This window comes from Dryobates pubescens, chromosome Z (assembly GCF_014839835.1).
Source record: "Dryobates pubescens isolate bDryPub1 chromosome Z, bDryPub1.pri, whole genome shotgun sequence".
NCBI classification, from domain to species: domain Eukaryota; kingdom Metazoa; phylum Chordata; class Aves; order Piciformes; family Picidae; genus Dryobates; species Dryobates pubescens.
The window spans coordinates 47,245,762-47,265,607 of NC_071657.1; the positions used below are offsets into that span (position 1 = coordinate 47,245,762).

Consider the following 19,846-nt stretch of genomic DNA (forward strand, 5'->3'; position numbering starts at 1 on the left):
TTGGCTTTTTAATCACTCTATATAAATAATAAGTGAAGAGATCAGACATGCTGTAAACAAAAATAGTTCAGGAGAATTTCTATGCTCAGTGCAGACTTGTAAGGCCTATTAACATTAATGGCAGTATTGTACATAACTCTGTGCACCTCAAGGGGAGTATATATTCTTGTGTGCATAGTTAGAGGTAAAATATTGTTCTTAATAACTTGTCTAGTCTATTTACTATTATTATAATGTGTGGTATAACCAGAAAATTGTTAAAATTATGCATACTAGCAGAATATTCCCACTTTTCCTGAGACCTGTTGTTGAGCATGAGCTTTATGCACATGTTCAGAGTCAGACATATTATGGTATTGTATTTCCAAATTCACCACCCACACTTAACCCATTTCTTCAGGTTGGCAACGACACAAGGAGTCACTACATACAGCACAAATACATGAAGATAGCTCTGAGAGAAAAAAAGCAAATAACAAGCCTGGTACTTTGAGATTTTGAAATATTAGGAAGGCATTTGCTGCTTCTTTATATGGACATTTAAGATCGTAACTTTGTATCTTCTTTTAAAGTACACTAGATAGCCTGGAACAATAGTAAGAAACTTTTGACAACTGCTTCTGCTAAAACTGACTTGCCAGACTTAATTTCTAAAAGGCTTATTCATCAAAATATTTAGGTCAAAATAAGACCAACTCAAGAGGTTTTTGAGGCTCTTCTATTCAGAACTCATCCAATTCAGTAACCAGTGAATTTACTAATATGGATTAGCAATCACAGATTATGTTTATTCTAAATGTAGTTTGGATACATGGTTGATTTTTTACATTAAAAATACAATACATCTTTCAGAAGGATGTAAAATTCATGCTAGTATTTCTGATATCAGATTTATATATGCTTACTAAACACTGCTGCAGAAACAAAACCCCACAACTTTGTTTTCAGCAATGTATGTTGCAGTTGACATGTTGCAGACAAGGCAGGCTTCTAGTGTGAGTGTTACTCTTAAGAGTATTTTACCAAAGAACAAAACAAAACAAAACAACCCCCTAATTTTTTATTTTTCTTACTTTCAGGGATCAATTTACTAATAGGTTTCTAGATAACGAGGACATAAATATGAAAGGAACAACTGTAATTAATAGAAATGACCACTTGCCAGCAACGAAGCACATCAGTCAATCTCAAATCTAAAATCAACACTCAAGAAGTTAGACAATATGTTTTCAAGATCTCCTTCTCATGATTAAAGTAGAATAAATGATGTGCTTTTTCATGGCTACTCCCTTCTCTCTCTGACAGCCACTGTGCCATAGCCAAAGCCTGTAACAACCATAATTACTGTCAACACCTAAGAGGTCTGAGCACTACCACATCTTGGGTGCTAGCACAGCTAACCTAGTACTAGGAGCCTGAGCCAGCTGTGTCACTCATGTGGCATGGCCTTTTCTCCTAGCTGATCCTTTGGCAGCCAGCTTGCTAGTTTCTTCTACCAGCAAGAAGCGTACCATTTCGACAATTTCTCTTTCCTCAAATACTAATCAGAAAATGATGGAAAAAAAACCCCACCAAAGTAACTTCAAGACATTCTGTTGCATAGGTATTTCCTTATTTGAGAGAAATAATTAATATATATTTGAGCCAGACCACCTACTGAGAAAGCTCTCAGTTCAACTCAGTCCAGGATTTATGTCACCCACATATTACATAATCACTAGAGACTTAAAAAATACTATCAGCAACAAGTTGGTATTTTCCTACAAATAAAAGAATGATGTCTCCTTGACAACAAGAATAGCAGTCACACATAGGTAATATGACACCGTTACATTACGTAAGTTGCCCTCATCAGCTCAAATTCTTTGTCCCTCTTTCACAGATACCTATTGCTTACCTCCTTCTTTAAGGAAGTAAGGAATCCACAGAATTCTCATTAAAGTAATTCCACAGCACTTTCCAACAGGATGCATTTAATCATCATAATCATCATAACTGAAAACATATCTAGCCTCTATCTGGCATATTTGATCTGCAAAAATTGTTTTAATTGTAACTTTTAGTTCTGCTGTTCATGCCTACATTTCTACTTAACATCAAAGATTATCTAAAACCTAAGCTGATAATCACTGGCTGAGATAAATAAATGTTATTCACATGTATGTATACATATATCTGCATGACCCAAGTATGAATGATCCTGGGTTAACACAGGCTGCCCCACAATCTCTCTCTCTATACACAGATGGGAGGGAAAGTAACACAACCCCCCCGCCCCGGTTTGAGGTAAAGAGAGCTCAATGACATAAGCTGGCCTTGTGGCTCAGTTGGTAGCACATAAGACCTTTAATGGGGAAGGTTGTGAGTTCAAGCCTGCAGTGGGCACTAGTGTCCTCCCTACTCTAGTCATGAGGTCTGTGGTGACAGGTTGGACTTGATGATCTTTGAGGTCTCTTCCAACCTTAGTGATACTGATTACTGAAGATGCAACTTCGCTTACTTGCAGAAAAGTGCAGCAAAATTCAGAAGCAGCAGCTGAAGCCAGTGATCAGAAAAGACCAACACCTAGAAACCAAGAATGGCAAGTGGAACAAGAAGCTTCTCATGTTACAACTTGAACTTCAAGCCCCATAACACTTTGCTTCAGCCAGCACTTTCATTTTGAAGCTGGCGTGACAGCAGCATGGTATTGAGTAGCAGCAGCAGATTCAACTCAACCCTTAACATGTTCATATGAATTATACTCAGCCCAGTGTAATTTGTTCCATCACCTTTAGTTTGCACTGCAGCTGTCTCATCTCTAAATCAGTGTTCTTTGAAGGAACAAGTGTGGCTTCACTCTTGCTGGCAGTTTGAGACAGATGTTCTCTCAACTTCAATTTTCTCTGTAAATCTTCCTTCTCCTGTTGCAAATTGGCCAGTTTGGAGGTCAACAACTGTTTTACAAACAGAAGAAACAATCAAAATTGCATCCTAAAAATATTTCTTCATTGTATGATGTTTTTCTGGTTCAGAAATCAAGAGGAATATAACAGTATATATTATCTGCAATTATATTGTAGATTATATTGTCCACAAAGACTAAATCTAGCAGGAAAGAGAAGTCAACTAACATTATAAACAACCAAGTTATTTAAAAGGCAAGCTAACTAAATTCTGACCATATGCATTGCTATTTTTACCACAACAGGCAAAAATTATCATACAAAACTGAAACTGCAGCTACTGCTGAAACCTGTTTATGTAGAGCCTCTCTAGGATTCAGCAATTATTTCTACACAGAACATCAAGAAATATCAAGGCATCTCAGAAACCAATGCATACTAAAGGTGGTTAAATGTCAAATCAGTTTTAATGGTGACTACTGTAAGCTCACTTGAATTGCTGTGTTGACAACAGCTATAAAACATTCAGCCTTCTCTTGGCTTTTGTTTTGATATTTGTAGGGTTTGTAGAGGTTAAAGCTAAGTGGACCAGCTGCACCGAATATCTTCTGGTTGACTGGTCTTTACTTATGTTATTTCTTCTCTTTCACATACATGCATCATAGCCAGAGAACCACATATTCCGTAACCTTGACTCCTGGGCTGAGGTGCTTAAGTGGTAAAAGCCAAGCTGGAGCAGGACAGGATAACAGATGTTAGTTGTTTATTCCACTGGGTAGGTCTTACCACCCTATACTGCAGCCAAAATGCTTCTCATTTAGCAGCATAAATGCTAAGTCCAATTAGCAGATGAGGCTTGTTAGGGATTTAGTTCAAATAAATAACATGCAAACAAACTCTCAGTCTTGTTGCACTTGACTGACAACTGACAAGACTCATTCAATATTTGTAAGACTATATTTCATGTACTCCTTGCAGAGGTAATCTTTTAAGTAAAGTATTTGTTTTAATCTAAATAATACTGAATGTTGTTCTGCAAAAAGGGGAACTAAAATAATCTTCATGCCACTGGTTAACTTCCCTGAATCTGTAGTCATCTGACAGCTACCGATGGCCCAGCAGCATAACTACAGTGCTATCTCATTATTCCAAAGAAGATTGTAATACAGTAGTTTAACATAAAGAACAATTATACAAAATAGCATTGGAATTTCTCAATAGCAAAAAACTTCCATTGTGAAGAATCCTCTTAAGCTGGAGAAGGCACTACAGCTTGAAATGACTAAATATATGTATGTCTATGTGCTAGTGGAGAAAAAATGAGTGAGAGAGAGCTAAGATAGTATTCTATTTCTAAGCATTTTATTACTCAACTCAGAAATGGGTAATAGTTTAATGTTATTAGAAAAAAAATGCATATACAGGTGTTTATAAACATATATACTTCCATATCAATCATACCAACGTGGTGCCCATCCACAAGAAGGGCTGGTTGGATGAGCCAGGGAATTATATGCCTGTCAGCCTGACCTCAGTACCAGGCAAGATTATGGAACAGGTCATCTTGAGTGCAGTCACACAGCACTTACAGGATGGCCAAGGGATCAGGCCCAGCCAGCATGGATTTAGGAAGGGCAGGTCCTGCCTGACCAACCTGATCTCCTTCTAGGATCAGGTGACTGCCTGGTGGATGTGGGGAGGCCTGTGGATGTAGTCTACCTGGACCTCAGCAAGGCCTTTGACACCGTCCCCCATGGCAGACTCCTGGCCAAGCTGTCAGCCCATGGATTGGATGGGAGCACACTGTGCTGGGTTAGGAAGTGGCTGGAGGGCCGAGCCCAGAGAGTGGTGGTGAATGGTGCCACATCCAGCTGGCAGCCAGTCACTAGTGGTGTGCCCCAGGGATCAGTGCTGGGCCCTGTGCTCTTTAACATCTTTATTGATGATCTGGACAAGGGCATTGAGTCCATCATCAGTAAATTTGCTGATGACACCAAGCTGGGGGCAGGAGTTGATCTGCTGGAGGGTGGAGAGGCTCTGCAGAGGGACCTTGACAGGCTGGACAGATGGGCAGAGTCCAACGGCATGAGATTTAACACATCCAAGTACCGGATTCTGCACATTGGCCACAGCAACCCCATGCAGAGCTACAAGCTGGGGTCAGAGTGGCTGGAGAGCAGCCAGGCAGAGAGGGACCTGGGGCTGCTGGTTGATGGTAAGCTGAACACGAGCCTGCAGTGTGTCCAGGCAGCCAGGAGGGCCAATGGCATCCTGGCCTGCATCAGGAACAGTGTGGCCAGCAGGAGCAGGGAGGTCATTCTGCCCCTGTACACTGCACTGGTTAGGCCGCACCTTGAGTCCTGTGTCCAGTTCTCGGCCCCTCAGTTTAGGAAGGATGTTGACTTGCTGGAACGAGTCCAGAGAAGGGCAACAAAGTTGGTGAGGGGCTTGGAACACAAGCCATATGAGGAGGGACTGAGAGAGCTGGGGGTGCTTAGCCTGGAGAGGATACTCAGAGGTGACCTTATTGCTGTCTACAACTACCTGAAGGGGGGTTGTAGTCAGGCAGAGGTTGGTCTCTTCTCCCAGGCAACCAGTACCAGAACAAGAGAACACAGTCTCAGGCTGCGCCAGGGGAAGTTTAGGCTGGAGGTTAGGAGGAAGTTTTACACAGAGAGTGATTGCCCACTGGAATGGGCTGCCTGAGGAGGTGGTGGGGTCACGGTTGCTGGGGGTGTTCAGGGCGAGGCTTGACAGGATGCTTGGTTCCATGGTTTAGTTGATTGGGTGATGTTGGATGATAGGTTGGACACGATGATCTTGAAGGTCTCTTCCAACCTGGTCTATTCTATTCTATTCTATTCTATTCTATTCTATTCTATTCTATTCTATTCTATTCTATAGATCATATAAATAAATAAATAAAATTACTTATGTTTATGCCCATTATGAATGACATGATGGGGCTTGATGAAAAAAAAAAGTTCATGGACACAAGAAAATGGACGCTGTATTTAAAGTTAAAAACTCTAACAGTGTTTAACAGAAGTGTATTTATTAAAGCAAATTGGCAGTTTACATAGGTGTCTGAAATATGTACTCTTCTTAGTAAAGGGCTTAATCTTTCCCTTTAATTCCAATTAATACAGTCATATTGCTTTAATAACTAGAAAATAGTAACACAGAAAGGTACAGTCTGGAAAGAGGTAAGGATTAGGTTAATTGTCCAGTGTAGCAAATATTTCTGCATGTAGAATTTTGTGATTCAGTGTCTCTATAATAAATTATTCACAAAAAGAGAATTAAAAAAAATCATAGCTAGATCAATATCTCTGATTAAAATTAGAAATATCCTCATATCTGCCCAAGATAGCTTAGACTGTCAGAAGATTCTTAGGCTACCACTGTCACCAAAATGTGTCTGGTCTAAAATGCTATGATTGCAGTAGCCACTTTCCCAAAAACTACAGCAAATATATTGAAAAAGAAAGGGCATTCATGGGATAGTTGCCATGAAAAAAGTGCTACACTGGTTATAGAATTTACCTAAGTGAGGTAGAAAAATGTTATTTAAAATACAACTTAAGATAATTTCAGAAAAAACATCAGAACTACAAGGATGAAGTAGTATATGATGTACAAGACAAACATGTCCCAAACTGCAATAGTAGACAAAGACAGACACATAAATGCAATCAGAGATGCAAAGAAGGTTGTCTCAGCATTTCTGGGGACAATGTAAATAATGTTATAGGGATGATAATTGTATTGTGTTATTCTTCTATTTGCAACATATTGAAAGGATCTGTGAAAATTCTGCATAAATCTATGCAGGATGTGAAAAACAGCCTCCCTACCCTTGTAACATATTTCTGCCTAGAAGATAGTCCTTGCATTTGCTTAAGAAGCAAGTTCATCAAACCACTGTACCTCAGCACTCAGAAAGTTTTAGGTCAAGTCTTTTGTTCTTTTTTTTTTTCTTGTTTTTAGACACAGAGGCTATTTGTGTGTGCTACCATGCACACAAATCCTGAGTGACAGAGTAAAAAGGAGTTATGCCAGGAAAAGAGGTGACTAGGATGAAAGGCAGAATCTTTGACACCAGCTAGACCAGATGCTGGCTGGTAAAGGCATGCTACCACTGGTCCTCCATAATGGAATGGCCTTTGCTGCATCTCCTCCAGAGTGTTTTGGCTTAGGAGATGTTTATAGATTCACTATCCATCTATCTTAATCTCCTTGCTCACGGGATACCCATGGCACTCTGTTCTTCTGTACACAAAAGGACAAACTAGTCTCTGTGTAATCAGTGTAAAACTTTCTGTGACTCAGCAAGGCTTTTTACCATAAGCCCTCAGATCAGAAAGATAGCTATATGGAAAGCACAGTGGATTAATGTAGGAAACTCCTCAAATGGCCTGTTGCTCCTTGGCATCACAACAACCCTGTGAGGAGCTTCTAGCTCAGTTTATATTTGTCACCCTCTTACTGCAACTGGCATTTCTATTGGTGGTGCCTGATACTGCATTGTGACTACTATACATGACTTCATACATTTACAATTGCAGAATATATTACATAGAATGTATTTATAGGAAAAAATTATAAAATAGGACATAAATCATATATTCTTGAAACCCTTTTTAAGCAATGACATAAAGTTATTTTGCTACCCATTTTGTAATTCAACTATAACTGATAAACATGTGTAAAATCATATTTGCTATGAAGCTTCTTTTCCTAAGATCTTGGCAGACACCAAAATTGTGATGGGCATAGAGAAGCATGTTAAGAAACCAGAAGTTAAAATATTACTCTTTCTTTCCTTAAGGAACCTTCCTACCATAGATAATAAAATACATTCACTATATGCAAGGCTTTTGTGCCAAGTTCTGTTTTAAAATCTAACACTGCTTATCTGAATTTTTAAAAACAGAATGCTATTTCCTCACAGCTGTAGCTTAATCATGAAAGATACACAAGCAACACCTGTTGCACACATAAACCATGAAAGAACTTTGCAAAACCTATTTGCAGGCCTAGATCTAGCTATGATTTTGCAGATCCTATCAAATGTTCTAATGATAAACGTATTTATAATATGCAAGGCAAACCGTATTGAGTCGATCCCATTAATCTTGACCTTGTTTTGTTCTCTTGAATCAAAACCAACCTCTGCCTTATGGGTTACAGGGAAAAACAAAAGGTTCAAAATTATACAGATGGGATGTAGCTACCTGAAAACATGAAAACATACATAAATGACTAAGAAGCCAATTGTGCTACATACTTAGTGTGATCCTATAGAGAAAGGCAAATAACTCCAAATCCTCAGTGAAAGTAAGTGATTGATTACTTAGTATTACAGACATGAAGACAAAGAATGACACAGAAGTATTTTGTGACTTAATATCCTAGTCCTAAACTGAAACAAGGAATCTAAAAAGCAAGAAAAAGTTCTAAAATGTAAAAGATATTTTATTTTTTTTTCAGTAAAACCTACCGCATCACTGAGTTATGATTTTTTTTTTCACCCAAATGCAGTTATCAGCAGCTGTTTCACAAAATGTCAAGTAAGTGAAGGTAATATAAAGGACTTTTTGCCAGCGCTTTAGCTAGTTGTTAGACTTCAGTAGCCTTTAGAGACCATTAAGTACCCTTTGGCTAATTGGCCAATGGTAGATTAATCCTCTTTTTATTCTAGCAGTACCATTTTAACACCCTTTGCACTCTGTCAGTGTAGCATCTGAATGACAAAATAATATTGTGCATGAATAATAAGCAGAAAAGTTAAATTAACATTTCATGTTTCACATGCCATATCCATGTGTCAGTGAAGAAAAACCCTCTTCTAAAGCCACTGACATTCAACTTTTTTAAAACAATCTCTTGTTGACATCTTACTGAAGTGAATCTTCCTAATTACTGCTAATTGCCTATCAAGAAAAAAAAATTCCTTGAAGTGCAGTTGTCTAGTATAGATGAACACAGCTCCAATGTGCATAGTAAAGACAAGCATGACACTTGAGGTGTGCTACATTACTATGAGGTCATACTAACTATGGGTTTGCAATGTGCAAAGCAGCTTTTAAGGATGTTTAAGGCACTGAAAATGTCAATCTCCCGTGAAGTGTTTGAATTAGTTCCCAACAGAGAAATACAGATATCAGCATGCAGATAAGAGATATATTTCTGAAGTATTTAATTACAGGAGAAACATAGTTGTCCTATTGATAATGTTACTGTAAGACAATTGCAGCTTATCAACGGTATAGAGGCAATGTTTACATTGTCACCTACAGAATGGCCCTTTCACACATAAATTAAGGTTTTATTGGCAATATGGTTGTAATTACTGACAAAGACCCCTATCAAAGTCTTTGAATGTCATCTTAATCACATGCTAGGACTGATCAGAGTAATCACTGCTTCTAAAAGGGCTATTTACTGTATACCATGTCATAAGCAAATGTTTTACTTCTAACTTTAATTAAGCTATTCTATAACTAATTCATAGCTAATTTATTCTATGAATTATAAAAGCCTAGTATGACAAAATCTGAAATAATATCTTATTTCTTATACATCTTATGAAATAATAAAAAATAAAATCAATAAACCCAGAGTGGATATGTGCATTTAAATTTTGGTTTCTGTCCTATTTTTGTAAAGCATGCTAGTACAAGAGAGCAAGACCAGAACACATCTATCTATGTGTAAAAGAACTGGTGTAAGAATTCTCAAAGAAAATAATCTGCTGTTATAAACTGACAACCCTGAATACAGAACTATACATTCATGCAACTAATGATTTTTCTCAAACAAATTATGGAAAATGAGGGGGAAAAAAGCTTCTGAATCATGTCATCTGTGCAACGATAACACTGGTTCAAAGACAAGGGGTTTAACCTACAGCAATTCTATTTTAGCTTTCATTTTCTCATACTACGTACAAGTAAATATTGCTGTATCCCGTGCTAAATTTCTGTACATATTAATAATGCTATCTTGCTTCTGTACTGAAGATGACATAGCACTCCTTTTATCCTTGCAAATTTCAAAGGAAAATTAAGAATTGTTAACTATGTATGTAACATTACTTATGTAAATGGTTTCATTATTACTGATTATATGATCATACCTATGTGCTTTTAATTTTTATAGGAATTCAGTTTGCAATCTGGAGATGCAAACTGCCAGAATATACAGATGTGCAGAACCTTGACCATAAGGCTTTAACATTTCCAGGTGAAAATTACATACCTTACCAAAAAATCATATTTCTTAAAAAGAAGAAATATTTAAGATTACAGCATTTTACAATGTATCTCACATACTTAACTTATTTGTAGTATTAATGTTTACACAGACACAACATGACACATTAAAATAAATTTTACTAGAATTAAATTAAAAATTAAAATATAAACAGAGACATTTCACAAACGCTTTGTCAAGCCAGTTGTGAATAGCAGCTTAAGTCCCAAACCAATGTTTCCATGTACCCAGCATTATTATTTAAACAAAGACAAGCTGACTTGGGTATTCCAACACCTAACAGAAGTGTGCGCATTAAGTATTGCTATATAGAAGCAAAGATTTCCACCTGATGCGTAAAATCTGCCCGAAGATTTCCGCATCATTGCACTTACTGTAGAATTTTCAATATAAGACATGGAATCCATGCAATCTTCTACAGCTAGGGCCACGTTTTACTGCAGTATTTACACAATATTTATGTGATTTTCATCAAACATGAGAGTTGGGGCAAACTCATAAGGCTAGAAATTTGAATTTTTCATCTAGGGTCAGGGATAGTGCTTGCCATATTCCCCCTGCTTAATCTGAACACATCTAAGCACTGCAAATGAACTACTTGCATGAGAGCCAGTCAGGGAATTTCACAAACCCTACAACTCATTACAAATTTAACAGCAGCAATACTAAGTATTCATATGTTTCAGATAACACATACAACTATGCTGCACTAAAACTCATAGGGGGAAAAAATTAATAATGCTTCCATCTGTTTTCTGCAAAGCTCACATAAAATACAGAGAAACCAAAATGAAAATGCTATTTTAAAGATTGCTTTTAAACATTCTTTTAATTTATCCACTCATTTCCAAAGCACACAGCTTTATAGCCTCAAAAATTAAAATTATTTTTGAAAGAATATATAAGCAAGAAAGCCACAAAACAGTTGAAATAATGGTGAAATATTAATTTAACCTGTCCTCATTTCCATATGTTTTAGAGAAACATTTTCTACTGAAATACTTCTGCATCTCAAGTATAAGTGGGCAGGAATTTCATACTTGTGGGGAAAGCTGTCCCATATCCCATGCTCTGGACTCCTCTTTATATATTGTTTTTGTTTGCTTAAATGTCAACTTTTCAAGTGTTAAAGACCACTTTGTGTCAACTTACAGAAAACATATCTAAAAGATAGAAAGGTTTGAGGAAGTGCTAAAATATTTGGGGGTTGGTCTCTTCTCCCAGGCAACCAGAAGAAGAGGACATAGTCTCAAGTTGCACCAAGGGAGGTTTAGGCTGGAGGTTAGGTAGAAGTTCTTCATAGAAAGAGTGATTGGCCATTGGAATGGGCTGCCCAGGGAGGTGGTGGAGTCACCATCACTCTTTAGGAAGAGACTGGATGGGGCGCTTGGTGCCATGATTTAGTTGATTAGATAGTGCTGGATGATAGGTTGGACTTGATGATCTCAAAGGTCTTTTCCAACCTGGTTAATTCTATTCTATTCTATATTGAGATCCAAATTACAAAAGTATATGCATTTAATTTTATACAATTATTCAAACATCTCATTTGTATCTGCTTCAGACATCAACAAAAGATAAAAAAGTGTCCACAGAACCTTTTTTGATTTTTTTAATCTAGAATGATGTGCAAAGCATTTAAAGAGTACAATCTGTTAGAAAATTTCATTCCTGGTAAAGTTACATGTTCTCATAGGCCAGGACAAAAATATGAATACTTAACAAAAACTTTTTAAAAAAGGAAAAAAAATTGGAAATTTTCTAGTCACACAAAGGTGATACTATACAAATACTAGTGTATTATTTACATTTCTATGTAAAAAAATAAAGGCATATTGCTAACCAATTCTGAGTTACTATCCACTTCTGTGAGGGATGAAGAAGCTGACGACAGACATTGTGGGGAGGAAGCAAAGAGGTGGGTATTTTTCAAAATAATTAATTGCATTTAAATATTACCATTCCAATGAACTGCATATAAATTAATGTGGTAATCCATTGCTGGATTCTTGCAAACCAACCCCAATAGTAGTATCTTGAATATGTAACTTATAATTGGAATCCTTGCTAAAATTGCAGGTATAAATGAACAGTTTAGGGTACCGTGCACCCTACAGTACATGAAATAGCTGACAAGACAGACCATCACAAGTAAAAGTCACGTTTCCAGCCTAAAGTATAAAATTAAATATAATTCTCCTTTACCATAATAATCATTAATACTATGGTTCATTTTGGCAAGTCACTATTTTCATATACATGAAAAGTTTTTGGACAACATTGTAGTTGCCTAATCCCTTCAATTTAATTTCCCAGTTTGAACCAGTCCTAACAGCTGCTGTCTCTTAGTACTTCCCTCATTCTTTCCTGCTTGTTTCACTGAGAATAGGCAGTGTCACACATTTCTCTTTGGTGTACATTACACCTTTGAGTATGCAGCTAATTGTGCACAGGCAGCCCAGTTCAGTAACCAGAATAAATCCTTTTCCAGTTCCTCTGAATCTTGTGAGATAATGCTAGTCATAGAATCACTTAGGTTGGAAATGACCTTTGAGATCAAGTCCAACTGTAAACAACACTGTCAAGTCCTCAGTATTTAGTAGTAGAACCAGTTGTTTTCTGGATACTCAACTCTGAGCTGGAAGAAAAAGACAGGAAACAAAATGAAGCTCTTGTAATCCACAAGAAAATGGTTGGTGACTTGCTACACCATTTGGACCCAATTAAGTCTATGGGGTTGGATGGGAATCCCACCAAAGATATTAAAGGTGCTGGCAGAAGTGCCCACCAAGTCAATTTTCATCATTTATCAGAAGTCTTGGCTAACTAGGGAGGTGACAGGTGACTGGAGGTTAGAAAATGTGACACCCACCCACAAGAAGGGCAAGAAGAAGGATGCAGGGAACTACAGACCAGCACCAGTGAAGGTTATAGAGCAGATCATCCTGAGTGCCAATACACAGTACATGCAAAACAATCAGGAAATCAGGCCCAGACAGCATGGCTTTAGAAGAACAGGTCCTGCTTGACAAACCTGAACTACTTCTATGATAAGGTGACCCACTTAATGAATGAGGGAAAGGCTGTGGCTATTGTTTACCCAGACTTTAGTAAAGTCTTTGACATTTGGCTTTCCTAAAGATTTCAATGTTTAAAATGGAAAAATGTTGGCCAATATATTTGTTTTCCCTTCATGATGACTTTCAAATTGCCAGTCTTATATCAATTTAGAAACAGAAAAGTAAAATTAAGAATTACTTCTTCTGAGTGGGTTTTTTTAAACTGTAAAAGTGTAGGGGTTTTTTGTTTGTTTTTTAATGAGGAGGTGCAAAATCCACCTACAGATAACAGTGACTCTGTTGCTGAAACACCACTTAAAAGAAATGTCTGGAAAGGTCTCATTTGACCACTGACAGATAACAGTATATTGAAACTTGATATTTTTTACTATTTACTATAGTTTTAATTATTTTTATATGATACTTTTGATAAAAATGCATAGCACTTTTCAGTCATAATTTATAAAGAAACAGAACAGGTAAATATAAATACTTTGGCAGGTTTATGTGTAGAAACAATTACCCTTTCTGAACACTATTGCTTGCTGAGATATTAATGACAGATGTGTATTGCCACATATCCCTAAAAGCAAAGTGAAGCAAGAAAAGTTAAATTCTGTAGAAGATGAGTTTCCTATTTGGAGCTCTACAGGGACTGTCATTCTATTACAAAGACAGACCTTGTAGACTTACAATGTTTAGATCATTTTCACTGAGTTAAAATACAGTTCTCCCAAGTGACCATAAGAAATGAGTAAAACAATGATATGACAAGATCATATGGGATGTTTCTTGTGGTAATCATACTTTCTTCAATATCTAATACAAAACACAGACAGTGTTTTAAGAAATATCACTTGACCTAGAAGAAAGGACAAACAAGTAAGAAAGTCAAGTCCAATTCCTCACGGATTCTCAGCTTGGATCCCAGCTTTTGCACAGTTTACCTTACAAACATGATCCAAGTGACATTTCACAAATTCCTGGATAAATGTTGCTACACTCTGCCAGTAGAGAGAAAGGCTGTGTCATGCACAGATCAATAATAGCACAGTGTTTCATCAGATTCAAAATCAAAAGTGCTTCATCTGGCAAAAGCCATGACCCTTGAGGATCGGACATAGATAAACTGAATATCCTACAGAGGATGTGTACTACAAAAGCTGCCAGAGTAAAGACAAGTCTAGCGACACACAGTGAGTATATGTAAATAGGAAAATATGTATTTGTATATAAAAAGACATTTATAACTCCTTTTAATTGAAAGAACAAATATCACAAAGCAGCAGCTGAATAATGAAAATGAGGCTAGAATTTTACAATTTCATCAGAAAAATAAACCCACAGTCTGATCAATCTAATATTCATAGTATTTTGTGGAATTCACTAGAAGATGGAACTCAAAGTAACTTTTGAACTATACACAACACTACATATGACAGTGCGTTGTGATAAAATGCACTCTATGTTATACATAGTGCTTTCTTATCAAAATTATGTACATTAAAACCACAGAACACCACAAAACTTTTCTTCAGGGAAACCACTCAAGTAGTGATCTTGCGGCTTTAATTACTTGTATACTACCTGTTGCTTCATGCCTCAATACAGGCCTTCCAAAGGGAAAAATAGAAATTTGCCTCCTAAGGTTTGCTCATGATTATCAGAACTTTATTTTCTAGTGACAGAACTTGAAAAGTTTGTATTTTCAAGTACCTGAAGGTTGATTTTTGACAATTTGATCAGTAGATTTGAAATTACTATGTGCCAGAATGCCTTTCTTTCATTTGTTTCTTACAGTAAATTTGGTTTGTGAGTTTTTTTTTCTGCCAAAGTTTCTGTTGCAAGCAATACTTTGAAAAGCAAGTATTTTTATTCTTCAGAAGCCAAGACTTCAGCAATATATTTCAATTTGAGTCCTTTACCCAGATTTTGACTCAAAAAGCTACTCATCTGTCTCTACTCCCCCATTTAAAATGAAAACCATACTCTTTTGAAGATGTCACTATTATCTCACTAAAAAACCTGCTTTGTTATGCTCAACCCTACAGGTAGACAAAAGAATATGAAAGAATATAAAATGGTTATCTTTTTCTATTCTGAGCTTTCCTTACCATGCCATGCACTACCTAAATTAAAGACTTTTAGTCTTCTCAGCTCTGCAATAAGCAACTCTGAATGGCTGTACCAGACCAATGCGATCCTGAATTCAGTGTACATTACACCACAAAAGCTACTTTTCCCTCTCTTTACATTTCTTCTGCTAAAGATTGATGTTCTTTTAATTTTCTTGTTGCACACTGGAATATTCATTTACCTTAGGTTACTCCCTTGACTTCATTACCTTTTTTTCCACAAGCAGTGGATTTCTCTCTATTATTCCTTTCTAGATTAATTGTCCAATATTGCTCCATTTTTCTGACTCCAATTGTCAATGGTTAATTCCAATTGCACAAAAATTACAGACCCCATATCTGGTATGAGTTTATCATGTTTCCGTTCTGTGTCCTTGAATATTTTTTCAATCTTTGTTTGCTAGATGACTGAAGACTTTACAAGGAAATTTGTTTTCCTTAGATACTTACACTTGAGTAACCTTTCAGTCTTCTCTCTGAAAACCTCAAATGTTTTTTATTTTCATTGGTCTCTTTCTTGGATTCTGGTTATTAGAGCTAGAAATATTCTATGACCAGTCAAGCCATGCCAAGTGAAGGAATACATTCTCTCTGCCCTACTGTATAACCTCTAGTTTATATATTCAAGGACTGCACTAGTGTTTTTCAAAATGGCAATGGGAGCTCGTGCTTCACTTATTGCCTAGGATGCTCATTTTCCTTCAGATTTTCTGAGTCCCAGGAGACAACCATTCAGCATTGTTCAACAAGAACTTGAGCAATGTATTGGTTTTCACTATGATGTAATAATTTCCTCATTAAAAGCACTATGAGGTCATAATGATCTTTACTTTTCAACCAGCCTCTGGTGGATGATTAAAAGCTTTGGATAGCTGTCAATGACTGAGCATACCTTGCTGCACTGGCTTGGATCTTTATTTACAAAACGATTGGATGATTTTACCTCTAAAGCAAAGAGCAAAAAGACTTTTATAAATTTTATAGTGTATCCAAATAGAATACATATGTAAGGTGCAAACCATTATCTTGGGGAAAAAATTGTTATCGTTCATATGAGGTATCAACTGAAAAATTAATTTCATGGTATGTGAGATTCTGAGCTAGTGAAAATGATTAAGTGGTACTTACATGCACCCATTTAACCTTAAGGCATGAACTGAGACATTGCATCTATACTGTGTTCCATGTGTCAGTGCTTAGCTCCAAACCAAACACTAACTCAAACCAGTCATGATGAAGACACATTTTGGAATTTTATCTCATACATATATTTTAATACAAGTAATCACTGTTGCACAGGGGTACACAACAAAAATGAGTGGATGTGCTTATAAGACTCCTAGATACTTTCAGGTCATAGAACCATTTTTGCAATCCCACAACTCTGCTTCTTCAATTTCTTAACAAATCAAACTCCTCAAATAAGGAATAAAAGCACCTCCCATACTGATTCACCCATTACCGTCATCTACCCTGCGAACCATACTGAGCATCCTGCCCCACCAATCTTATGTTCCCTAACTTTACAAATAGGGAAACTGATGTAATAGATTAGGACAGGAGCCAAGGGAAGAAAGGTATAAGGATGCATTAGGAGAGTGCTGGAGAATCAGCTCAATGTTTAAATATAAAGGAATGCAAAATTATTTCCTAAAATTCCTCATGACTTTTGAAAACTCTTCATAAGAACATAATCAGGAAAAACTTTGCCTTGGCCAGAAAAGACAGAAAAGAGATGCTGTTAAGTGAAACTCAATCATGAAACAGACAATTGCAAACAAGGGGAGAGAATTCAAATTTCCAATGCAGGATAGAAGTCTGATAGAAACCCAAGATGTCTATTTCTTGCATTTTAGTAGTAGATACACAGAATGGCACACAGAGGTGTTATTGCATAGTCTATCAGAATACTAAATCATACAATATTAAAAAAATTATGCAGCTACATCCTCTATGGTGATTTCTTCCTTGCAAGTTCAAAACACTAAAGAACCTCTCACCATACAGAGGTCTATATTCAAGACTAGAGCTAATAAAACTTATTTTTACCATCATACCCAGGAGGTCTTGAAATTTTATTGAATTCAGTGGAAATATGCACATGCACAGAGTGGTTAGTAAATCACTTTCATAGTTAATACTGCTAGTTACTAGTAATGAATAATTCATGGATCACTCCAGTGAATAAGCCTTAGAGTACTGATCCAATTGCAACCCAAACTGATTTTCTATGACAATCAGACTGTCTGAGCTGAAGTGTAGTCTCTTGTCAATATATGAATAATTGTTCTCAAATTAATGGAATTTTTTTTTTTTTTGTGAGAGTTGAGGATGAGTAAGTATTAGCTGACAAAACCATAAAACATATTATCCACAGAATTTTACATAACAGACAAGGTTCAAGAACCCAGTTAGCTCTATGCTTAGCTACAGGTAAATGAGCAGGTCACACTGAATTCGAAGAAGAAATTAATGTGAACACAAAAGGAAACACTATCATGACGGTATTTGTTGAGCTTTTCCAGGTCTCTAATAGTACCTTAATTAGGAAATTTCTAGGGTAAAAAACCCTCCTACTTTTTGTAGTAGGAGACAAAAAGTAGACAAAAAGTTCTACTTTTTGTCTAATAATAAGGTAAGATTCAATGCACAAGGAAAGTTTGATCAAATCACAGGGAAGACAAAGAAAAATAAACTACGTATCACATGAAATCCAGGAAGTAAAAACTGCAGGATGACATCTTACAGCATTTACTGTAATATATGTACAAGTATTACAGATATAAACAACACAGAGATGCATATACATATATGTACTATCTCTCTTTGTAACAGGACAAGAATCCTTGGGTTAGAGGTTGTTTCTTTTAATATAGAAGTTTACTTTTTAGATTTCTACATGGTACAGCAATATAAATGGTAGTGTTTGTAAGTATTTCTATGAGTATTTCTGTGAGGTCTATGCCATTGTGTTTCAAACCACCACAGCCATTTTTTCTTCATGATATATTTTTCTAGAATTTACCTATCACCAAGTTATTTCATTTTGACAGCAATATAATACAGCTCTCATAGTTCTAGTTCATGCCAACTGTTCTCTTTAATTTATGAATGAGACTCATTTCCTACGTGCAATGTACTTCAATTGTTGTTCATCAATAATTCAACAGGTCTATTGTAATTTTTCTTCAGAGATCAATATAAATGTAAAAGGTATTTTGCTTTATTTTTGTTTTGTAATGACAGTGCAGTTTCATGACAAATATATTTTACAATGCAGTTCTGTTAACAAAACTGAGTTTAGGATGCTCTAAGTTTTCAATGCAGCAAACTATAAAAATAAATAATAAAAAATTTTGGAGTAGATGCATTTTTAAAGGGCAGTTACTTTCATGTTTACCGTTTGGCAATTGCTCATGTTATTTCCAAGTCAACTTCTCTGACAGAGGGGAAAATAGAAATTTGAGAACTGTTTTATATCAGCAGTAATGCTGAATCAGTAGTTTACCAAACAGAAAAAGTTGTATAGAAATCTCCCTACTTAGTAACCAAAAAGTTTGAACAAACATTTAACCAGCTGGTCATGCTCCATTCCAGGCAGAACTGTCAGCTATGACTTGGAAGAGATTATAGATTATAGAATTAACCAGATTGGAAGAAACCTTTGAGATCATTGAGTCCAACCTAACTGACATTATCTAATTAACAAAACCATGGCACCAATCACTTCCTAAAGACCTCCAGTGATGGTGACCCCACCACCTCCCTGGGCAGACCATTCCAATGGCCAGTCACTCTTTCTATGAAGAACTTCTTCCTAACATCCAGACTAAACATCCCCTGGCACAGCTTGAGACTGTGTCCGACTGTTCTGGTGCTGGTGACCTGGGAAAAGAGACCAGCCCCCACCTGGCTACAACCTCCCTTCAGGTAGTTGTAGACAGCAAGAAGGTCTGCCGTGAGCCTCCTCTTCTCCAGGCTAAGCAACCCCAGCTCACTCAGCCTCTCCTCATAGGGCTTGTGCTCCAAACCCCTCACCAGCTTTGGTGCCCTTCTCTGGACACGTTCCAGCGAGTCAACATCTTTCCTAAACTGAGGGAGCCAGAACTGGACACAGGACTCAAGGTGTGGCCTAACCAGTGCAGTGTACAGGGGTGGAATGACCTCCCTGCTCCTGCTGGCCACACTGTTCCTGACACAGGCCAGGATGCCATTGGCCTTCTTGGCCACCTGGGCACACTGCTGGCTCATGTTCAGCCTGCTATCAACCAGTACTCCCAGGTCCCTCTCTGCCTGGCCACTCTCCAGCCACTCTGACCCCAGGCTCTAGCACTGCATGGGGTTGTTGTGGCAAATGTCTAGAACCCTGCACTTGGATGTGTTCAATCTCATGCCACTGGACTCTGCCCATCTATCCAGCCTGTCAAGGTCCCTCTGCAGAGCTCTCCTGCCCTCTAACAGATCAACTGTTAACAGATCAACAGATCAA

At 37.1% G+C, this 19,846-nt stretch overlaps 1 protein-coding gene across 1 annotated transcript in view; it reads right to left on the reverse strand.

Moving 5' to 3' along the window:
• Nucleotides 1-19,846, reverse strand: part of CNTLN (centlein) — a 230,655-nt gene that overhangs the window by 32,167 nt on the left and 178,642 nt on the right. Inside the window, exon 18 of the mRNA XM_054177772.1 lies at nucleotides 2,772-2,936. Coding sequence (XP_054033747.1) covers nucleotides 2,772-2,936 — 165 coding nt within the window. The remainder of the gene's footprint in view (nucleotides 1-2,771; nucleotides 2,937-19,846) is intronic.